Source organism: Poecilia mexicana, unplaced genomic scaffold, assembly GCF_051168715.1.
Source record: "Poecilia mexicana isolate PSO_F unplaced genomic scaffold, ASM5116871v1 scaffold_14, whole genome shotgun sequence".
Taxonomy (NCBI): domain Eukaryota; kingdom Metazoa; phylum Chordata; class Actinopteri; order Cyprinodontiformes; family Poeciliidae; genus Poecilia; species Poecilia mexicana.
This window is the reverse complement of record NW_028263383.1, coordinates 27,832,353-27,850,172: the sequence shown is the minus strand read 5'-3', so window position 1 is coordinate 27,850,172 and position 17,820 is coordinate 27,832,353. Positions and strand designations below refer to the sequence as shown.

Here is a 17,820-nt window from a genome sequence, read left to right as displayed (position 1 = left end):
TTAATGGAAAGTTTAGTGGAAGGAAAAAGTGCATAAGCAACAGGGAATAACTGCAGTGTTGAGAGTTTTATAAAAGCCCATTCAAGAGTTTGTGAGAAATTTAGTCCAGCTAAAGTACTTGGCCACTCAGAAATCCCTGTATCCTAGCATATTGACGGAAAGCTTAGTGGAAGGAAAAAGTGCACCAGCAACAGGGAATAACTTCAAACTGAAATGAAGTTACCTTGTACCACATGGTTACAGTTTTCAGAGAGGACAGGGCGTTGCACGATGCCACCAGATTTTCACCTTTGTCCATATACTCCAACTCTTTTGGAACCACAACAGCCGGGTCCAAATCTGAAACGGGATGAAGCACGACATGACACACACACACGTGCACACACATGTACACACACACATGAACACAAACTCAGAAATTACCACATTGTTTTTTTTTGTTTTTTTTGTTTTTCCAAAAAAATTTCTGAGCTCAATCTCCTAGAAAATGTTTGACTTTTCAAACTTGAAAATGTCCTTATTTATTCCAGAAAATGTCTAATTTTCCAGATTTAGCTATTTGGAAGAATGCTGGATATCACATTTCTACACAAAGATGTTCTACGCCTCACAGAACAAAACCTAAAATATCCTATCATCAGCCCTGAATCAGAATTTGAACTCTAATGTCTCTAAATACTAAAGTACAGAATAATTCTGCAGAAATACAGTTCCTGGTGTGTAGGCGCATGAAATGTTTTCCTACGTACAATGCACCGTGAGCGTGACCTCTTCTTTGATCTCTGTTTGTCCAGCAGAGTCCAGCACCCGGCACTGGTATATGCCGCTGTCTTTCCGGGACACAGACGGCAGAATCAGGACATCACCTCTGCTCTCCAGCAGCGTATCGGGCTCCTGAAAAGGAAACTCCATTTAGTTTCCAAGGGAGAGGGGAGATGGGGCCTCAGCTGAGAGGCACATACAAACATGATTGACGAGACTCACCTCCTGTAATACTCAGAATTTTAGTGATAACTTAATGTTTTTATATTTAACACAGAAAGAAAACCCCACCAATTAGCAGGGTATCAAAAAATTGGGTTAAACTCTTACAGTTTCTCTCCACGGAAATCTTTAGTAAAAGGCGAAAGATTTATACGATTTGAAGAGAAACAATAGCCCATGACCTGCTGATGATGTAGGTGCCCCATTTCTCCTGTCATCATATCCACTTCACTGACGGCACTATTTGACTAAGCAACATAAAAACTCAAAAACTTAAGTATCTCACTCTGGTTGTTTCTGATTAGCACTGGCAGCACTGGGAGATTTATTTTTTTTCACAGATTATCTGTCTCATACCACACTGCCACAACATGGTGACAGTTTTTAACAAATATATATAAAAACCATTTTAGCCTACTGCAGCTTTAAGCCTGAATATATATGTCTAAAATGTGTTGTTTCCACCACATGTTCCCTTTCTTCAAATTACTTTGTCTGACCACATCTGCCAACCGGCTGATTGGGAAATGCTCAGCCTGCAGTCAGCTGAGCCTTTGTGTTCTCCAGAGACACAATGAATGTGTCTCTGGTGTGTCTGACGTGGGAACGAGCCCTGCTCGCCAACATGGCCTCCGGTCTCAGACCCGGTCTGGATCTGTACTCACAGACCCTCCACGCTCGTGTCTGCCGCTGTGGGTGCTACATTTCAAAAACACTCCCTACGTGTCTCTTGTGTGTCACTCACACACTCTCGGGGGACGCAGGGTGAGAAAAGACGCTCCATTCTTACTTGTTCCTTGCTGAAAATGAAGATCGGCGGGGGGTTGCCGTCACCCTGGCAACGCAGCTCTACGGTATCCCCCTCTTTGACCAAGCCCTGCGGCGAATCCTTCCACAGCTCCATCATGGTGGTGGGGTCTGCACACACACACATGCATACACACACACGCATACACACGCACGCACACACACACACACACACACACACACACACACACACACACACACACACACACACGCACACACACACACACACAAAGAAATAAAATAAATTAGGCAGGCTTATTCAGCATGCTGGTAAAGTCACTTCACAAGATCATTTCCATAATGCTGACAGATCCAGTCTGGCTTTTTACAAAACTGTTCCAACAATAACCAGAGGAAGTTTTATTTGATACAGCTGAACCTGCAGATTGGGTTTACTGGCAAAATATGCAAATGATCTGATGTTCATAAAAAACAAAAACCCAACTGGAAAAACACAGTCAACATTACAAATGACTTCTCCAAAGTAAAACTCAAAAAGCCACTTTTAAAGAGTAACTAAATCCCCAAATCAACTTTTGTTGCTGATAATCAATAGAAAATCATAAAGAATATATTTTTACATATTTGGCAAAGCTGTCACTATGTTGTGACAGATTAAGAGACAGATAGGTCTGTCACAATAAGTAATAAGTCAATTAATCTCATGATAAATTGACACTAGCTGAATAAATGCCATTTGCATTTTCTCTTTCTACCAAAATCTGGAAGGCAAAAGTCTTCAGTCTGGTGTTTTGGTCTCAACTTGCCCCTTTTTTTGTAGGACAATTTTGTTTGTTTTGTTTACAGAGACTTCATAATTCATTCTATTTGTTGTTCTGCTTTGTTTATTTATTTTGGATATTTAAAATGTCTTTGTTAAATGTTCACTAAAACTTAAAGCTTATTGATCTGAGAATGTGTTCTTGCATATAACGGCGTTACCATTATATTAGTTGAAAACTGTCTAAAAACAACAATATTATCATTTATCGCAATAACTAATTGGGACAATTTATCGTCCAGCAAACTTTGTTATCTTGCATTACCTAAATATAAAGATAATAAAGACAATAGTAAAATATTTGAATTTTTGAGTCTTTATGTTGCTTAGTCAAATAGCGCCGTCAGTGAAGTGGGTATGATGACAGGAGAAATGGGGCAGCTACAGCATCAGCAGGTCATGGCTTGGTTCTCTTCAAATTGTATAAATCTTTTGCTTTTTACTATTTTTTTTTGTTCTGTGAGGTGTATTTTTTTTTCCATAGAGGGCAACAGCAAGAGTTTAACTAAATTTTAAGGCATCCTGCTGATGAGTGGGGTGCTCCTTCTATGTTCAACATTAAAGTATTTAATGATTTGAAAGCAATGTTCAGAATTACAGTATAGACTCTGACATAAAATAGTATTTAGTGCAATTTGAGAACATGGTGATACACTAAAACAAGTATCTGAAAGCTGAAAGTGGCAGAAGTGAACAGACTGAAGTCTAATTTAATGATTTTGCACAAAAAATGTCACAAGCATGTTTTGTATAACCCATAGATTTATTCTAACCTGTTCTAGGAAGCGTAGTAGGTTACCTTTAACATGTAACTAGCATGAATCTCAAGATTTGTGAATCTCAACCTTACTATTAACTTAAGTTTTAAATAGTAAGCTGTTTTAGGCTCCACACACAGTGCATCACCCTTTAATATCTCACTACATTGTAAACTTCAACATTACTATTAACTTATTCAGTATTTTAATATTTAACATAAAATGAGCACCCCACTAACAAGCAGGGTATCAAAAAATTGGGTTAAACTCTTGCAGTTTCTCTCCATGGAAATCTTTAGTAAAAGGCAAAAGATTTATACTATTTGAAGAGAAACAAGAGCCCATGACCTGATGGTGTATTTGCCCCATTTCTCCTGTCATCATACCCACTTCAATGACGGTGCTATTTGACTATAGCAATGCATTGTGGGAACCAAAAAGCTGGCCTCATCTATGTTTTTTAACCACTTTATTTGAAGATTTGAATTTAATATGAGTTTCCACATCACTTCCCTGTAGGATCAGTAAAGTATTTTTGAATTTGAATGAATTCTAGATGTGAAAATTATGTATGCTTTTATGCAATGTAGCAAAGCACTTTGCCACTATTTTTAGCAACTTCTCAGAAATCACTGACTATTTTACAAAACAGTGACCATCGACAAATCTAGTGACTTTTTCCTATTTTGTTGTAGGCTTTTATGGCGACAACACTCTGCTTTGTCCTGAACGAGAACTCAGCCCTATGGAGATAAATTTGGGCCATAAAGTTTGTTCAAAAGAAAAAAAAAAGTTTTGAAAATGTAAAAAAATGCTCATAACTAGTTTTAGGATTCAATGTTTGTTTTTTTCAGTCTCAAAACTGTTGGTCCTGTTTAAATATCATCAATACTCTGTGCATGTGATGTGGGAAAAAATATATTGATACATTTTCACAGCATTTTCAGTCTGTGTTTAGCATTTCTCATGCACTCTAAAAAATATTTCTTCATTGTAAATATATATAAAAGCATGTCTATGAAACAAAAGTTGACTTGATTGATTCTTAAGGTATTTTCAAAATACCAGAGATTATAGGAACTGTAATACTCTGAATTTTAGTAATAACTTTATGTTTTCATATTTAACACAAAAAGAATACCCCACTAATCAGTAGGGTATCAAAAAATTGGGTTAAACTCTTACAGTTTGTCTCCACGGAAATCTTTAGTAAAAGGCAAAAGACTTGTACAAATTGAAGAAAAACAAGACATTTCTCCTGTCACCATACCCACTTCACTGACGGTGCTATCCCCTCTGCTGTTCAGTGTGGTGCTCCTTCTGTTGTTCAATATTAAAATACTTTGTCAGCTAGAAGCAATCTACAGCATACGGTGGGACTTGGAACATTGTGTTATTTTATGATTTCAGTGCATTGTCTGTGCAAAGCCTTAACACCTCATTCTAAAACTACGCACAACAAAGCAGATTGAAATCTCTTTATTTAGGAATGATTTCATGCAAGTGGTGTGCAGTGGTAAAGTTCAGCCCACATATTGAGGCCTTAGTCCTCAACGAGGCCATCGAGTGTTGCTGCATGTCTGAACGACCAAATCTTTGTGCTGAAAAAAACTGAGTGCTATGGACCTAAATTGGGGCCATAAAATTTGTTCATAAGAATAACATTTAAAAATTTAAAACTTTAAAAATTTAAAACTTTACATTTATTTTAAAATTGGAAAAAGTTTGAAACTGAAAGTGAAAAAAAAAACTGCCACTGGAAAAAACTTTTGAAATGGGAAAAATAAAAATAAAAAAGGCTTTAAACTGGTTAAAAAAATAGAGGCGTGGCCAGCTTTTCTGTGTCCTTAAAGCATTGTTCAGTCGAATAGCACCGTCAGTGATGTGGGTATGGTGACAGGAGAAATGGGACACCTACCCATTAGCAGGTCATGCACTCTTGTTTCTCTTCAATTTGTATAAATCTTTCGCCTTTTACTAAAGATTTCCATGGAGAGAAACAACAAGAGTATAACCCAATTTTTTGATACACTGTTGTTCAGTAGGGAGTTCATTTCATGTTCAATGTTAAAACTCAAGCAAGTTAATTTTCTTTTCTCTGCTCTCTTCTACTGTTTTTGGGTGGAGTTGTTGCTAGTTTGTCAGGACTGTTTATCTTACACCCAAATGGCATACTTATTTTAATTTAGATGTTTTTTCTGTCCTTGAATTTTAACTAAGATTCATTTTTAAGATTGATGGAAAAGCTTTGTTAAATATTCAGATTTTAACAAACTGTGAGCAAACAGACAAATCAGAAAGGGATGAAGAGATTTTAAATCTGAACGTCTAACCTCTGTGCACCAGTTTTCCTCCATTTTCCAGGCGTTTTCCCCAGCACTGCAGATTTACTGGTTTTAGCATTTCCAACGTGGGCGTTTTTATGAATATTCCACTCACAATGTGCAAGTTAAATTACATTAGCATCTTTTACAGCCGAATGTAAAACAATAAACTCCCTAGGAGAAGCAAGTGAACTGCAAGCCAAATAAAAAAAAAAAGTATGGTTTGATGTGAAAATACTGAAATTAGCAACAGAACTGGAAACAATACAGAACAGCAAGGAAACTGTTTATCTAACTGCAAAGGCTGGAAGCATTAAGCTGAACTAATTAAAGTGTTGTCAGGCAATTATGGTGACAAAACTTGGAGACAATTACAGTCAAGAATCGAGGTGAGACAGTCAGCATTAGACTTTAATTAGTGACTTACTGCTCTACTGCAGGTCAGTATAACCGTATGAAACTCACAGTGAACAGTGACATTGATGCTTTGGGACATCCTCGTCCTGATGGCTCCCGGGACAGAGAAGCTGACCTCACAGGAGAAATGGGAGTCCTTGTCCTCCTTCAGTATCCTGTACTCCAGGGTGCTCTGCACAGAGTAGAAGCCTCTGGGCTCCCGGGTCACCAGGATGATCACATTTACCTCTGGAACAGTGAAAACACAGCAAGAAACAATGTCAAAATGAAGTGGTTGAATCAGCTCATGTGAGCTTCTGTGGCTGAAAATGTTAGAAAACCTGATTATTCAAGTAGTCAGCATCCTCTGGGTGTAGATGCTATTATGCTTCCTTGAACATGTTAATTACATATTTTCACACAATCAATTTGAGATAATGAGATTTTATCTGGTAAGTGCTGTCAATTTTGAGATGCTTTCAGAATGAGTTGTTTTAGGGCTTCTTGTCACTTTAAATCCAAATAAGCTGCAGCTGGCCACAACTCCCAACTCAACATTGCAACATTGCTGCAAACAGATACACAATTAGACAACCATACATATTTAAAAAGTAGAAGTGGCGCTTCCAGCACAACCAACAACAATGCAGCCAGTATCTTCTGGATGGTAAGTCAACAACTGAGCACTTGTCTTTTCCAGCAGCCATTGTGCAGCGCATAGAGCAGTAAAACCAGCTGACCAGCTCGGCTTTGGCCCACACCTGGAGGGGTTTGTATAGAGTTTCAATCAGGGATGAAAGTAGTTTTACATTCTTGGGCGTTCTCTCTCTCTCTCTCTCTCTCTCTCTCTCTCTCTCTCTATATATATATATATATATATATATATATATGAAAAATAAAAAATGGTGCTGGGCTTGGATGGGGTTGCTGGATAACAGGGCAGTGATAATTTGATTGTGACTTATCAATCTGGCGGTTTTTGAAGAAACTAATTTTCCACACACTAAAAAGCTTTGAGTTGTTACCAAAAAATGGGTGGGTTGCTTGAATACTCTTTATAGACCCTGTAAAGGTCATCAAACATTTCCACATTTTTTACCTTTATCAATACTTTTCTCACAATGACTATGACAATGAAAATAAGGAGAAGAACAACACAAGGTCCTGTAAGCTACAATAGCTTCATATCTAGCAAGACGCATGTTTTTAACCTACTTCATGTTGTCAGACAGGTTCTATTTACAGGATTTCTTGATTCTACAGGTACTAACCTATAGCAAGCAAAGTTAAACCAAGCTTTAGAAATATGTAAGTAATTACCAGGCAAGCACTTTTTCAGTACTTACCCATTAAGGACTGCACTGTTTCTAACAGGCTAATTGTGCTAGCAGTACTGATACATGGATAATTTTGTGGGTATTTCTTATTTTAAAATTTTCAGCAAACCTGTTGCTAAGCCAGTGGTTAAACCTTTACACCAATCATGTACAATTCGATATAAATACTCTAAGACAAGGAGAAAAAGCCACAGCAGTAAAAACTTACGTCCTACTTGAGGCATCAGTGGCTCGTTATCCTTGTACCAGGTGATGTTGGGTTTAGGAAATCCATTTCGAACCTCACATGACGCCACCTGGAGGGGTTTGTAAAGAGTTTCAATCAGGGGTGAAAGTAGTTTTAAATTCTTGTGGGTTCTATGACAAATAATAAATAAATAAATAAAAAAAATAAAAAAAATTATATATATATATATATATATATATATATATATATATATATATATATATATATATATATATATATATATATATATATATATATATATATATATATATATATATATATATATATATATATATATATATATGTATTAGTTTGAGTCATGCAGAACTGATTTGACCGTTTCCATAGCAACGATCAGAAGCAAGACATTCCCCCAGAGCTACAGAGACTCATTGTAGCTATGACCTCATCTATGACATAGATCAAATAACATCTGAGGTTATGAATGCTTGGATCTCAAAACAGGAGGTTATATACAAGCAGCTCTTTGATTGTTAGCACCGTGTTTGAAAAATATTTTGACAATGCAACAAATCGGAGTCACCACCATGTTTTTAACTCTGACGTTTGGAGCAGGTTATTTGATCACCACAGAAGTGAGGAAACTTCCCCGGCTGGGGCAGTTTGCTGTGGCTCATCAGGCCACAGCAAACAGATCACTCAGGTCGGTCTGATGGCGAGAACAGTGATGAAGGGAACGATTTCTCCAATCTTCCTAAAGTGCACAGATTGAGAATGGTTGGAGTGATAAGGAGGAAAAAGAGGCGTCCAAAAGCTGAACCTCTGCTCTGATGACGGAGGCATTAGAAGGCTGGCCCATCAAGAGAGATCTGTCCTGGGAACGATTCCTATCCCAAGGCGTTCCCAGGCCAGCCGAGAGACATAGTCCCTCCAGCGTGTCCTGGGTCTTCCCTGGGGTCTCCTCCCGGCGGGACATGCCCAGAACACCTCACCAGGGAGGCGTCCAGGAGGTATTCTGACCAGATGCCTAAGCCACCTCAACTGGCTCCTCTTGACGTGAGGGAGCAGCGACTCTACGCTGAGTCCATCCCAGATGTCCGAGCTTCTCACCCTATTTCTAAAGGAGAGCCCAGACACCCTACGGAAAAAGCCCATTTCGGCTCTTGGGATGTGGAATGTCCCAAGAGCTGAATAATTAATAATAATTAATTATTAATTAATTTAATTATAGAATTTAATTATATTATAATTAAATTATTATTGAATAATAAATATTATTGTTGTAATAATATTTATTATGATGATAATAATAAATATGATAAATATTATTATTATTATTTATATTATTATATAAAGAATAATAATATTATTTATATTATAAATAATGATATTATTTATATTATAAATAATAATAATATTATTTATAATATAAATAATATTTATATTACTATTTATATCATTATATAAATATATATTTATATAAAATAAACACATATTTATATATATAATAAACACACTGATTGTGTTTTTTAATGATAAAAAACACAATCAGTGTTTTTATATTAAAATAACAGTTTTTTAAAAAACAATAGCAATATTATATAAAGTTATATAACATAGCTATATTATAACTTTATGTTATTATAATTTAATAACAAGTTATTATAATTTAATATTGTTATTATTGCTATTGTTTTGTTAATAATAATAATAATAATAATAATAATAATAATAATATAAAGTCAATTTGTGAATGTTAGAGCCTCATTTTCAACAGTTTAGCTATAAACGTTGAAAAAGGTTATCATTAAGTCTCATCAACATCAATATTTCCACTAAATAAGAGGCAAAAAAAAAAAATAAAATAGTTTGATAGAGGAAACCTTCTCAAACTATGAGCTCAAAGCAAGATGCCAGAGAGCACCAAACTATTTTTTTTAATACTAGACAATTAATTTAATTTCACATAACTATTGCGGTAGAAGCCATTTGTTTGTTAAATACTTAATGAAACATATTTACCGTGTTTGTTGTGAATGACATACAGTCACAGACGAACGAGATAATTAGTCCAAGTTTGATGTTTATTGAATGTTCAGAAACTACAGTGGCTGTGATGAGCCACAGCAAAGATAAACAAAGAGAAAATGGGGTGCTGTGGTGGCGCAGAGGCAACGCACAGCCCACATACTGAGGCCTTGGTCCTTGTGGCAGTGGTCGCATTTCCCCCTCTCTCATTACCCTCCTTCCTGTCAAACTACTTTCAAATAAAGGCCACTAGAGCCAACAAAACCTTTGAAAAAACAAAGGTAAAATACCCCAAACAGGTAAACAACTCCTTCCTTTTTACTCTCCGTCTCTTTGTCATTTAAGCACACCTGTTGCCATGGCAACTGCCATGAGCCGAGCTCCTCGAGCCGAGCAGAGATTACGTTAAAAACATAACATTCAGCCCGTTACGATACTAGGTTTTCAGGATTTATATTTATTTTGCAATTATTAATAAGCGCTCCCCTGAACACAGCGGTGGTTGATTAGTTAATTTTAAACTCCTGCTCTGCTAGTTATTTTGGTAATGGAACCGAAACGCACAGAATTGCGTAACACCTTGTTGAAACAATAATTACTGAGATTATTATTGTTGTTGGGTCATTAATTTGAACACGTTTAGTTGATGTTTTATTTTTTTTGCTGTTGTTCTTTACTAAAGTTACGAACGTTTTGATGAGTCAGAGGATGTGCTGGTCTCAGCATCCTGGCGGCATTCAGTTTGTCACCTAATGCCGAGATCGACTCAAAACCTTCCGCGATCCAAGTATTATTGCACCGCTGCTCTAGCAAAGCACGAACAGTTCAGAAACAACATGAAATGGGGAAAAAGCTATTTATTAACTGATTAAGTCGTGTTTTAGATTGTTCTTGAAAAACTAATCAGTCACGGCTGATGTGCTCTCACGGTTGCACAGTGAACCCATTGATTTTTTTACAGCAGACAGCCACTCCCCTCTCTTGCAGGTACTGCGTACCCCCGCTAAATCTTTTAGGGGTACGCAGTACCCGACCGTACCCACCTACTTTCACCCCTGGTTTCAATTATCCAGATTTTTTTTAGGATTTTATTGCATTTGTTGACCTTCAGACTGAGTTGACCCACCTTAGATGGCATCGTGTTGGTCACAGAAATCCCATTAGGGACGCCTTCAATTTCTGGAGCCTCTGGAGGAGCTGAAAAACGAGATATTTGGTAAATTATAACAGATACATTTGCAACTGAAGATGTTTAAGGTGTTTACATCTTCTATTAGGTTATACTTTGTCGTTTTTGTGTGCTGTCTTACCAAAAACCCTGAGGTGAGTCTTGCGTTCGGCATTGCCAGCCTCCTGCCCGTTGACCTGGCAGAAGAACTCCTTCTCGTCAGAGAGCTGGACGTTGTGGATCAGGAGTGTGTTTCCTCTCTGGTCTGAGGTCACCTCGATGCGGCCGCTGTAGTCTGTGTTGTTGTCGACTATCTGCTGGTTGATGTCACTGTAGAAGATCCGCATCCGTGAGCCATTTCCTGCAGATCTCTGAAGAGAAACCAGGTAGGAACAGTCAAGGGCCTTCCAGAGGCGTTCCATTCACAAAACAAAGAGATGGCAGAAAGAAGCCTTAAACTCATCTTGAAGTGTTTTCTAAAAGGGACTAGTATTACAAGTCGTCACATATAATTTAAAGTTGGATAAGCAGGAAATGAACCACTGAAGAGTTTACTTTTCTAATTTGTCAACGAACATAGCAATCAATCTAGGTTATCAAAACTAGTCACGATCTACACTAAGAATGCTGCTAATGCACTAATAGCACAGCTAACCTTATGTGTAGCATTTTTACTAACTTTAACTTTGTTAACATTAGCGTACCTGGCTTCTCGAGTTGATTTTCCTGGATAAATTCGAAAGCGTTTATTTGTGAACTTAAAACTTAAACTCGAGATTTCTTTGTGAACTTAAAGAAGCTTATTTGGTTTTCAGTTGAATTAAGTTGAAGAACTGTGTTAAAGTTTTGGCTATCGACTGATAAGCGCTCTTAAAGCAGTTAGAAGCTTATATTCATGCTCTTATTTTAAAGAGGGTGAATACTGATACACAGCATTTCCTCTCCTTAAATTGTCTCTTTTGTTTCCCTAATATCTTCATTTCAAGCAAAATAGTGGGACAAACAGACAGTAGAGAACAAGATATACACAAATATAATATCTAAGGGAATTATAGAACATGTACATAATGTCAAAATTTTAAGTGGTGTTCAAGGATTGTAGCCTTTTAAGGGCAGATATAGTTTGAATAGAAGCTAACGCTTTAGCATTACCTTCCGCTAAATATTGTGTTGGTGATACCCTTTAGAAAAAGTGGAACTAATGTTTATATTAGTATTTTAGTGTCAGAGTAACTAACTTTTTAATTATCGTTGCCCACCACTGCTGCTGTGTTGTGATTAATCAGATAAATGTGAAAATTCTAGGCATCAACTCGCAATTCTCCATGGAACATTACAGCAATCTAAAGCTTTATGTTACAAGTGAAGCAGAAACCATGACTGTTTCTGGAACAGCTAGTTCCAGACGGACACTGTCAGTTTACTCACCACAAACCACTGGATTATGACAAAGCTGGGCTCTTCGTTCACACCAGTGAAGCTGTAATGGCAGGGGATCTCAGCTGGGTCACCGAGGTACACCTCCAGGTTGTCATTCATAGTCAGTTCCACTTTGCCCCACACTGAAATACACATTTAAATGCACATAAATCAAGTGGAAAACCCACAATTACAATAAATCAAGCCTCCATTTCACAGCAACTGTGTTCTTTCTAACTAATTTTGACCTTTAGCTTTATTCTCAGTGCAGTGGGCTTGGCAGATCACTGTCCTCCCAAGCCAATCTGGAGACACGGTGGCACAAAGAAAGAAGAAAAAAAGGCTTCTTTTCTACATGGCATCGTTTTCATCTTCCTTCTGCCTGACTGACTGCAGCCACAAAACCACATCTTGGCCAGAAAAATTGGTTCCCTTGGCATCATTTTGGGAATGCAGTTGAAGGAAGGCTGGCCAGTTCGACGCTGGGCTGTTGATTCAGAGTGCCAAGAGCTTTTTCAGCCATGTTGAACTTGGCAGCTGTTCTATTGGTCCATTCATGCAGTGACAAATAATCATAAAAAAAGGATGACACCAAAAGAAAGTCATTTTTTTCTCTTTAATCTGCTTTTGGGGGATCTTAAAAGAATACCCCATTTTTTCTCCCATGTTCTCACACTGCTGCTAAGTGCTTTGTTATGTTCAGTGTAGTGTAACTTAATTTCCTCAACTCATTAGCAAGTGGGACTTTGTTCTCACGCTCAGTCCTCATAGACATTACTATCATTAATTTGGGCCTTTTATTTATTTATTTGAACTATATATGGTGTTTAAAGACAAAGGGATTAAATGCTGAAGTTTGAACTTCTTATGGATTTTCACCAATACACACAGTAAAAATGATAAAAAAAATAGGCTTAAATATATGGGAGAGCATCTCAATAAGTTAATATCACAGAAAGTTAGATTCTATGATTCAATTAAAGTAAAACTCATATATTTTTATATTCCTTCTACATTTATTTCTCAATTTTGAAGATTATGGCTTACAGTAAATAAAAACCCAAAATTCACTTTATCACAAAAAAGAATGCTACATAAGAATAATTAATAATGTATTAGACCAACATTAGACACTGATACCTTGATAAAGAAGCTGGCAGTTCATTGCTACATCCAAGCAGAGTAATGAAAAGTTTAGTGGAAGAGACAAAAGGTGCATAATTTAACAACCAAGGAGAAAAAGGTTGACTGTTTAGCCACAAAGACATAAAACATGTTTGGTGAAGTTTAAAAACCTAAAAGGCAAACTATCTGTCAAGCATGGTGGTGGTGGCATCAAAATGTGGGCCTCTTTATTCTTTTTTTGAGCTGAACATTTGCCAGAAAAAATATTTGAAGTTTTCTTGGAAATTGTCTGAGTTTGGAAAGTTGAAGATTTGAAATATTTTAAACAAAAAAAATTTCCAAGTATTTGCTAGAAAATTTCTGAAATTAATGTCAAAATGTGATGTTTTTCCAGCACATTTTCGACTTCTCAAACTCAGAAATCTCCAAGTTCTTTCTAGGAAATTCATTTAAAAAATAGAGTTCTTACTTCTTTTTTCTTCCTTATCTCCAATGACCATACTAAGATGTCATATGAATATGAATCATATGAATGTAGGTCAATCAATCAATCAAATTTATTTGCGTAGCACATTTCAGCAACAATGCAGCTCAAAGCACGTCACATCATGAAAATATACAAATATTATAAACACATCATACAGACAACAACTGTGAAAATCAAAAGCAGACATTTCATTTTCACCCAGGAGCAGGAACTGTAATGTTTTGTTTTTAACAAACATCTTTAAATGGTAAAGTAGGAACAGTCAGGCGGATCTAAAGTTCAGGGTGCTGCTACATGTTTCCAGCGTTGGCTGAAGCAGACCATGCATGAAGGCGCTTTAGGAGTTCAGTTGCCACCCTGCTGCCTCCATTCAGCCTCCACCACCCCCAACCCTTTTCCTCCCTCTCCTCCTCTTTTTCGTCACCACCAATAATTTCTCAACTCATTTTTTTTCATTTCTGTCCCGCCTGCCTCTGGCGGTGCTCACCCAACCATTTCTTTAAGGAAACTGGCACGCCATTGTTCCCCCACCTGGGTGGAAAAGACCTCCACCCCCCACCCAGCAGAGGTTAAAACCAGTTCACCTCGCCTCCAGTTTGTTGTTGTCGACTGCGATACAGATGATCTGAAAGGGCTTTGAGACAAGAAGGAGATTATGGAGGCTGAGGAAGACACAATGTCGCAGAAGTCAGTGTAAAAAACGTTGTGTCTCCTTGGGGCCATACTGCTAACTTTTCAGCTAATCCGATTAGCACTGGGGGGCTGCTGCGGATTTGGCTCCCAAAGCCAACCTGGGGCCGCTCTTATCTGTTCCTGTTGTGACTTAATGCAGCACCAACACACATGACCCATGATCTGCAGACCCTGACAACCAAAACTGCTGCCTGTCGGGGTGCTGGTGAATACATTTGAGTCTGTCTGCTGTCTGTGTCTGCGTGATACAGAGATAATTCATTCAGGGATAAAGAACAGGACTCCATTTTATTTTCTGTATTTGATGACAGAACCTGAAACTATTATAGTTAACAAAAACTAACAAAATAACAAAGGCTGAAACTGAGAAAACACATAAAAACAGTAAATAATGAAATAAAGGGAGGAGGGGGGACTAGACCTAACTAGAACTCAATTGTGGGTTTGTAAAAGTAAAACATATTGAGATTACAATTTGTTTTTCTGTTTACAAATCTATTTGTTAGCTGATCAAACTGCTGTGAAATTGAGCGTAAACACAAGAGGTTTACGCTCCATACCAATCCTGGTGACATTTACACTGGCACCACTAAAAATAAATACCCTCCTGGATTTGCTGCTTTGCAAATGCCAGCCAACAGTGTGTCAAGTAGCATTGCTGCTAAGTATTTCAGCTTCCCAAACTGTTTTTTAAATAGAATATGTTAGACAGTGGTGAGCACACAGCTGCTAATGCGCTAACAGCGCAGCTAACTTTTGGTTTAGTTCGATAGCTAACTTTTTAAATATAAACAAACTAGATAAGTGCTTGGAAAATCCGTGAAAAGGCACATTTTCAGTAGATAATTTGGATTCACGTTCCACAGAAAAATCCATGAATACTGTGTTGCAAATTGATTCTTCAATAAAGAATTTTTAACATTTTTATTAATGACCTTCACAGAACTTCAGCACCTTATTTACAACACCTAACTTTCTAGAGCAAAAGAAACCATTTGCATCTTGACCCAGACAAACACTGGGACAATTTTCATCTCTGCAATCAATTCTGACACTTCAAGGCCTTCACAAAGAAAGCAGAATAAAGGCAGATAATAACCTTTCAGTTGTTCCATTTAAGAGACAGACTCACACAATGCCCTCACACCACTAATCTGACAATAAAGAACCAAATGAGGGGGGCACTTCCAGGACAGCCTTTGCATACAGTTACTCATTATGCACCAAACAGGCAGACAATACCCTGAGATGCTAACTAAAGTGGTCACTATTACTGGATTTTCCCATTCCATTAAGGCTGTCAGCTTAGGTCTGCAGCAGATCTGCAGCTCAGCCTCTGATAAGAGTCCAAATCACCTCTGACACAACAAACCGGCCTCATTTACTCACACTAATCTCTCACAAGCTCCATGAGGCATGAAATTAGACTGAATCCTTCTAAGAATATAAAAATGTCATCTTGGAAATGCTGTTAAATCCCTCATTTTCACTGTACGGATCAGGGTAATTGTTGGAGATTTGAGAAGAAATTAAAAAGGTGTGGACTGTGTTACAAAGTCACAGAACAAACGGTTTTAAATAAAGGGAAAACATGATTTTATAAAATACCTTACATTTATTCATTGCCTTTTAACCTTTCCACATTTTGTCATGTTGCAATCTGAGACTTTTATGTATTTTAATTGTATTTTATGTAAGTAGAATATGAATTTTATACATTTTACAACAATAAGAACCTGAAAAACGTTTTTAATATTTGGAAACAAGTGTGAAACCGATCTTGTGTTCCTCTACAAAGGTCTAAAAATCAGCCATTGCCCCCTTTCTCTGCCGTGAGAGAGGGCTGACAGACTGACCAGCCCAAAAGGTCCTGTCTGCACATGTATGGTAAATAATAGTCACCTCACCAAAAAAAAAAAAAAAAAATTTTTTAAAAATCCCGCTAAAAATCGAAAGTCAGGCCTTTCAAAGATCAGTGATCGGCCATAAAAATGCAATCGGTGCAAAAAATTACTAAAGGTTTAGGAGCTATGAATACTTTTGCAAGTTTCTTTAAAGTAAAAATTTCTTTGCATGTATTTTGAGAGAAAATCAGCATTTAAAGGCCTACAAGAGGAAATATGTGAACAGATCAGAATTTAAAAACTTCTAGTTCCTGCAGACCCAATCAGAAAGTTTTACACCGACACTAAGAGTCCCTCAGAGAGAGGAGGGTGTAAAAAGCCGACATGTAAGAGTGGATAACATGCAGGAGTGTTTCTCAATATGCTGCCCTGATGTGCTGCCGAACACCTGGGGGACTCCCACTACTGGCTGACATCAAAGGCCACACATACATGCCACCACACAGAAAACACACACTATGGGGATGAGAGCTCCTTGTCCACCTGATGTGCTTTCAGAAGCAGCATCTGGCACAAATCTCCTTGCAGCCTGTTCCTGATGTGTCTGACAGTGAGGGGGCTGGAGCTCTTTTCTTTCACACACACAGAGAGATAAGGAAGTACTGCAAATCTCCTCAAAGACACCTCTTTATGTATCTGAGGCCTCTTTTTTTTTCAATGCAGCCGAGCATATCAGGGATCCAGGTCAGAGCCTTTATCGGTCCTCCAAGGTCAATGAGGAGGTGAAAACTCTCAGCTCAAGACGCCCACAGAGAGAACAAGGCTGGGATACTTTGATGGACAAAACTTGGAGTCTGCAAACAGAACTGCAGTAGTACACTGCAAAAAAACAAAATCTTACTAAGGATTTTGTCTAGTTTCTTGTTCAAACATCTTAGTACACTTTAAGTAAGAAAAACTATCTAGGAGATTGCTTTAAGCAAGTAATTCTTTAATATTGATAATATTGGCAGATTATTTCACTTATACCAAGACATTTTTACCATGTTATAAGATAAATAATCATCCAGTGAAACTAATACTATTCCATCAATATTAAGGGATTATTGACTTAAATGCAGTTACTGTTTACAGTCTAGTGATGTAAATCAACCTGTCTGTTTCAAATAGGAATGTTTTTCCAAGAATGTGTGTTTGTGGCGATGTGAGTGCTGTGCCATGCTGTCACAGCCATACAGTCACCTAAACATAAGTAATAAATAGTTTGTTTTTTTACCATAATCTTTACTGTTATAACAAACATTCCACAAAATATTGTGATAAAGCTTAAGGTCTGTATCACCCCCCTGTCCCCACCCATTCACCTGCTTATTTTTGCATGTTTTGCCCCATAAAATGCAGAACAAAATGGGTCAAATTCTGCACAATGGGAACCTTTATTTAAAGACTATTGAGTCTATGTCCTATATTTTTTAGCTTAAG

At 37.4% G+C, this 17,820-nt stretch overlaps 1 protein-coding gene and 4 non-coding genes across 6 annotated transcripts in view; 1 reads left to right on the top strand and 4 right to left on the bottom strand.

Annotated features, from left to right (window-relative positions):
• The window catches only part of mcama (melanoma cell adhesion molecule a), a 63,337-nt gene that overhangs the window by 8,298 nt on the left and 37,219 nt on the right, over positions 1 to 17,820 (bottom strand). For both annotated transcript variants that reach the window (XM_014983213.2, XM_014983214.2), the window contains exons 2-9: positions 12,199 to 12,332; positions 10,913 to 11,141; positions 10,729 to 10,799; positions 7,596 to 7,683; positions 6,120 to 6,299; positions 1,775 to 1,902; positions 750 to 894; positions 224 to 339 (exon numbers count right to left, since the gene is read on the bottom strand). In XM_014983213.2, coding sequence (XP_014838699.1) covers positions 224 to 339; positions 750 to 894; positions 1,775 to 1,902; positions 6,120 to 6,299; positions 7,596 to 7,683; positions 10,729 to 10,799; positions 10,913 to 11,141; positions 12,199 to 12,332 — 1,091 coding nt within the window. The remainder of the gene's footprint in view (positions 1 to 223; positions 340 to 749; positions 895 to 1,774; positions 1,903 to 6,119; positions 6,300 to 7,595; positions 7,684 to 10,728; positions 10,800 to 10,912; positions 11,142 to 12,198; positions 12,333 to 17,820) is intronic.
• Positions 1,046 to 1,160, bottom strand: LOC148155622 (U5 spliceosomal RNA). Its single transcript, XR_015765355.1, has one exon. It is a non-coding gene; the product is annotated as a U5 spliceosomal RNA (small nuclear RNA).
• LOC148155621 (U5 spliceosomal RNA) lies at positions 3,559 to 3,672 on the bottom strand. Its single transcript, XR_015765356.1, has one exon. It is a non-coding gene; the product is annotated as a U5 spliceosomal RNA (small nuclear RNA).
• LOC148155620 (U5 spliceosomal RNA) lies at positions 4,469 to 4,582 on the bottom strand. Its single transcript, XR_015765340.1, has one exon. It is a non-coding gene; the product is annotated as a U5 spliceosomal RNA (small nuclear RNA).
• LOC148155619 (U5 spliceosomal RNA) lies at positions 5,264 to 5,378 on the top strand. The gene has a single exon (XR_015765339.1). It is a non-coding gene; the product is annotated as a U5 spliceosomal RNA (small nuclear RNA).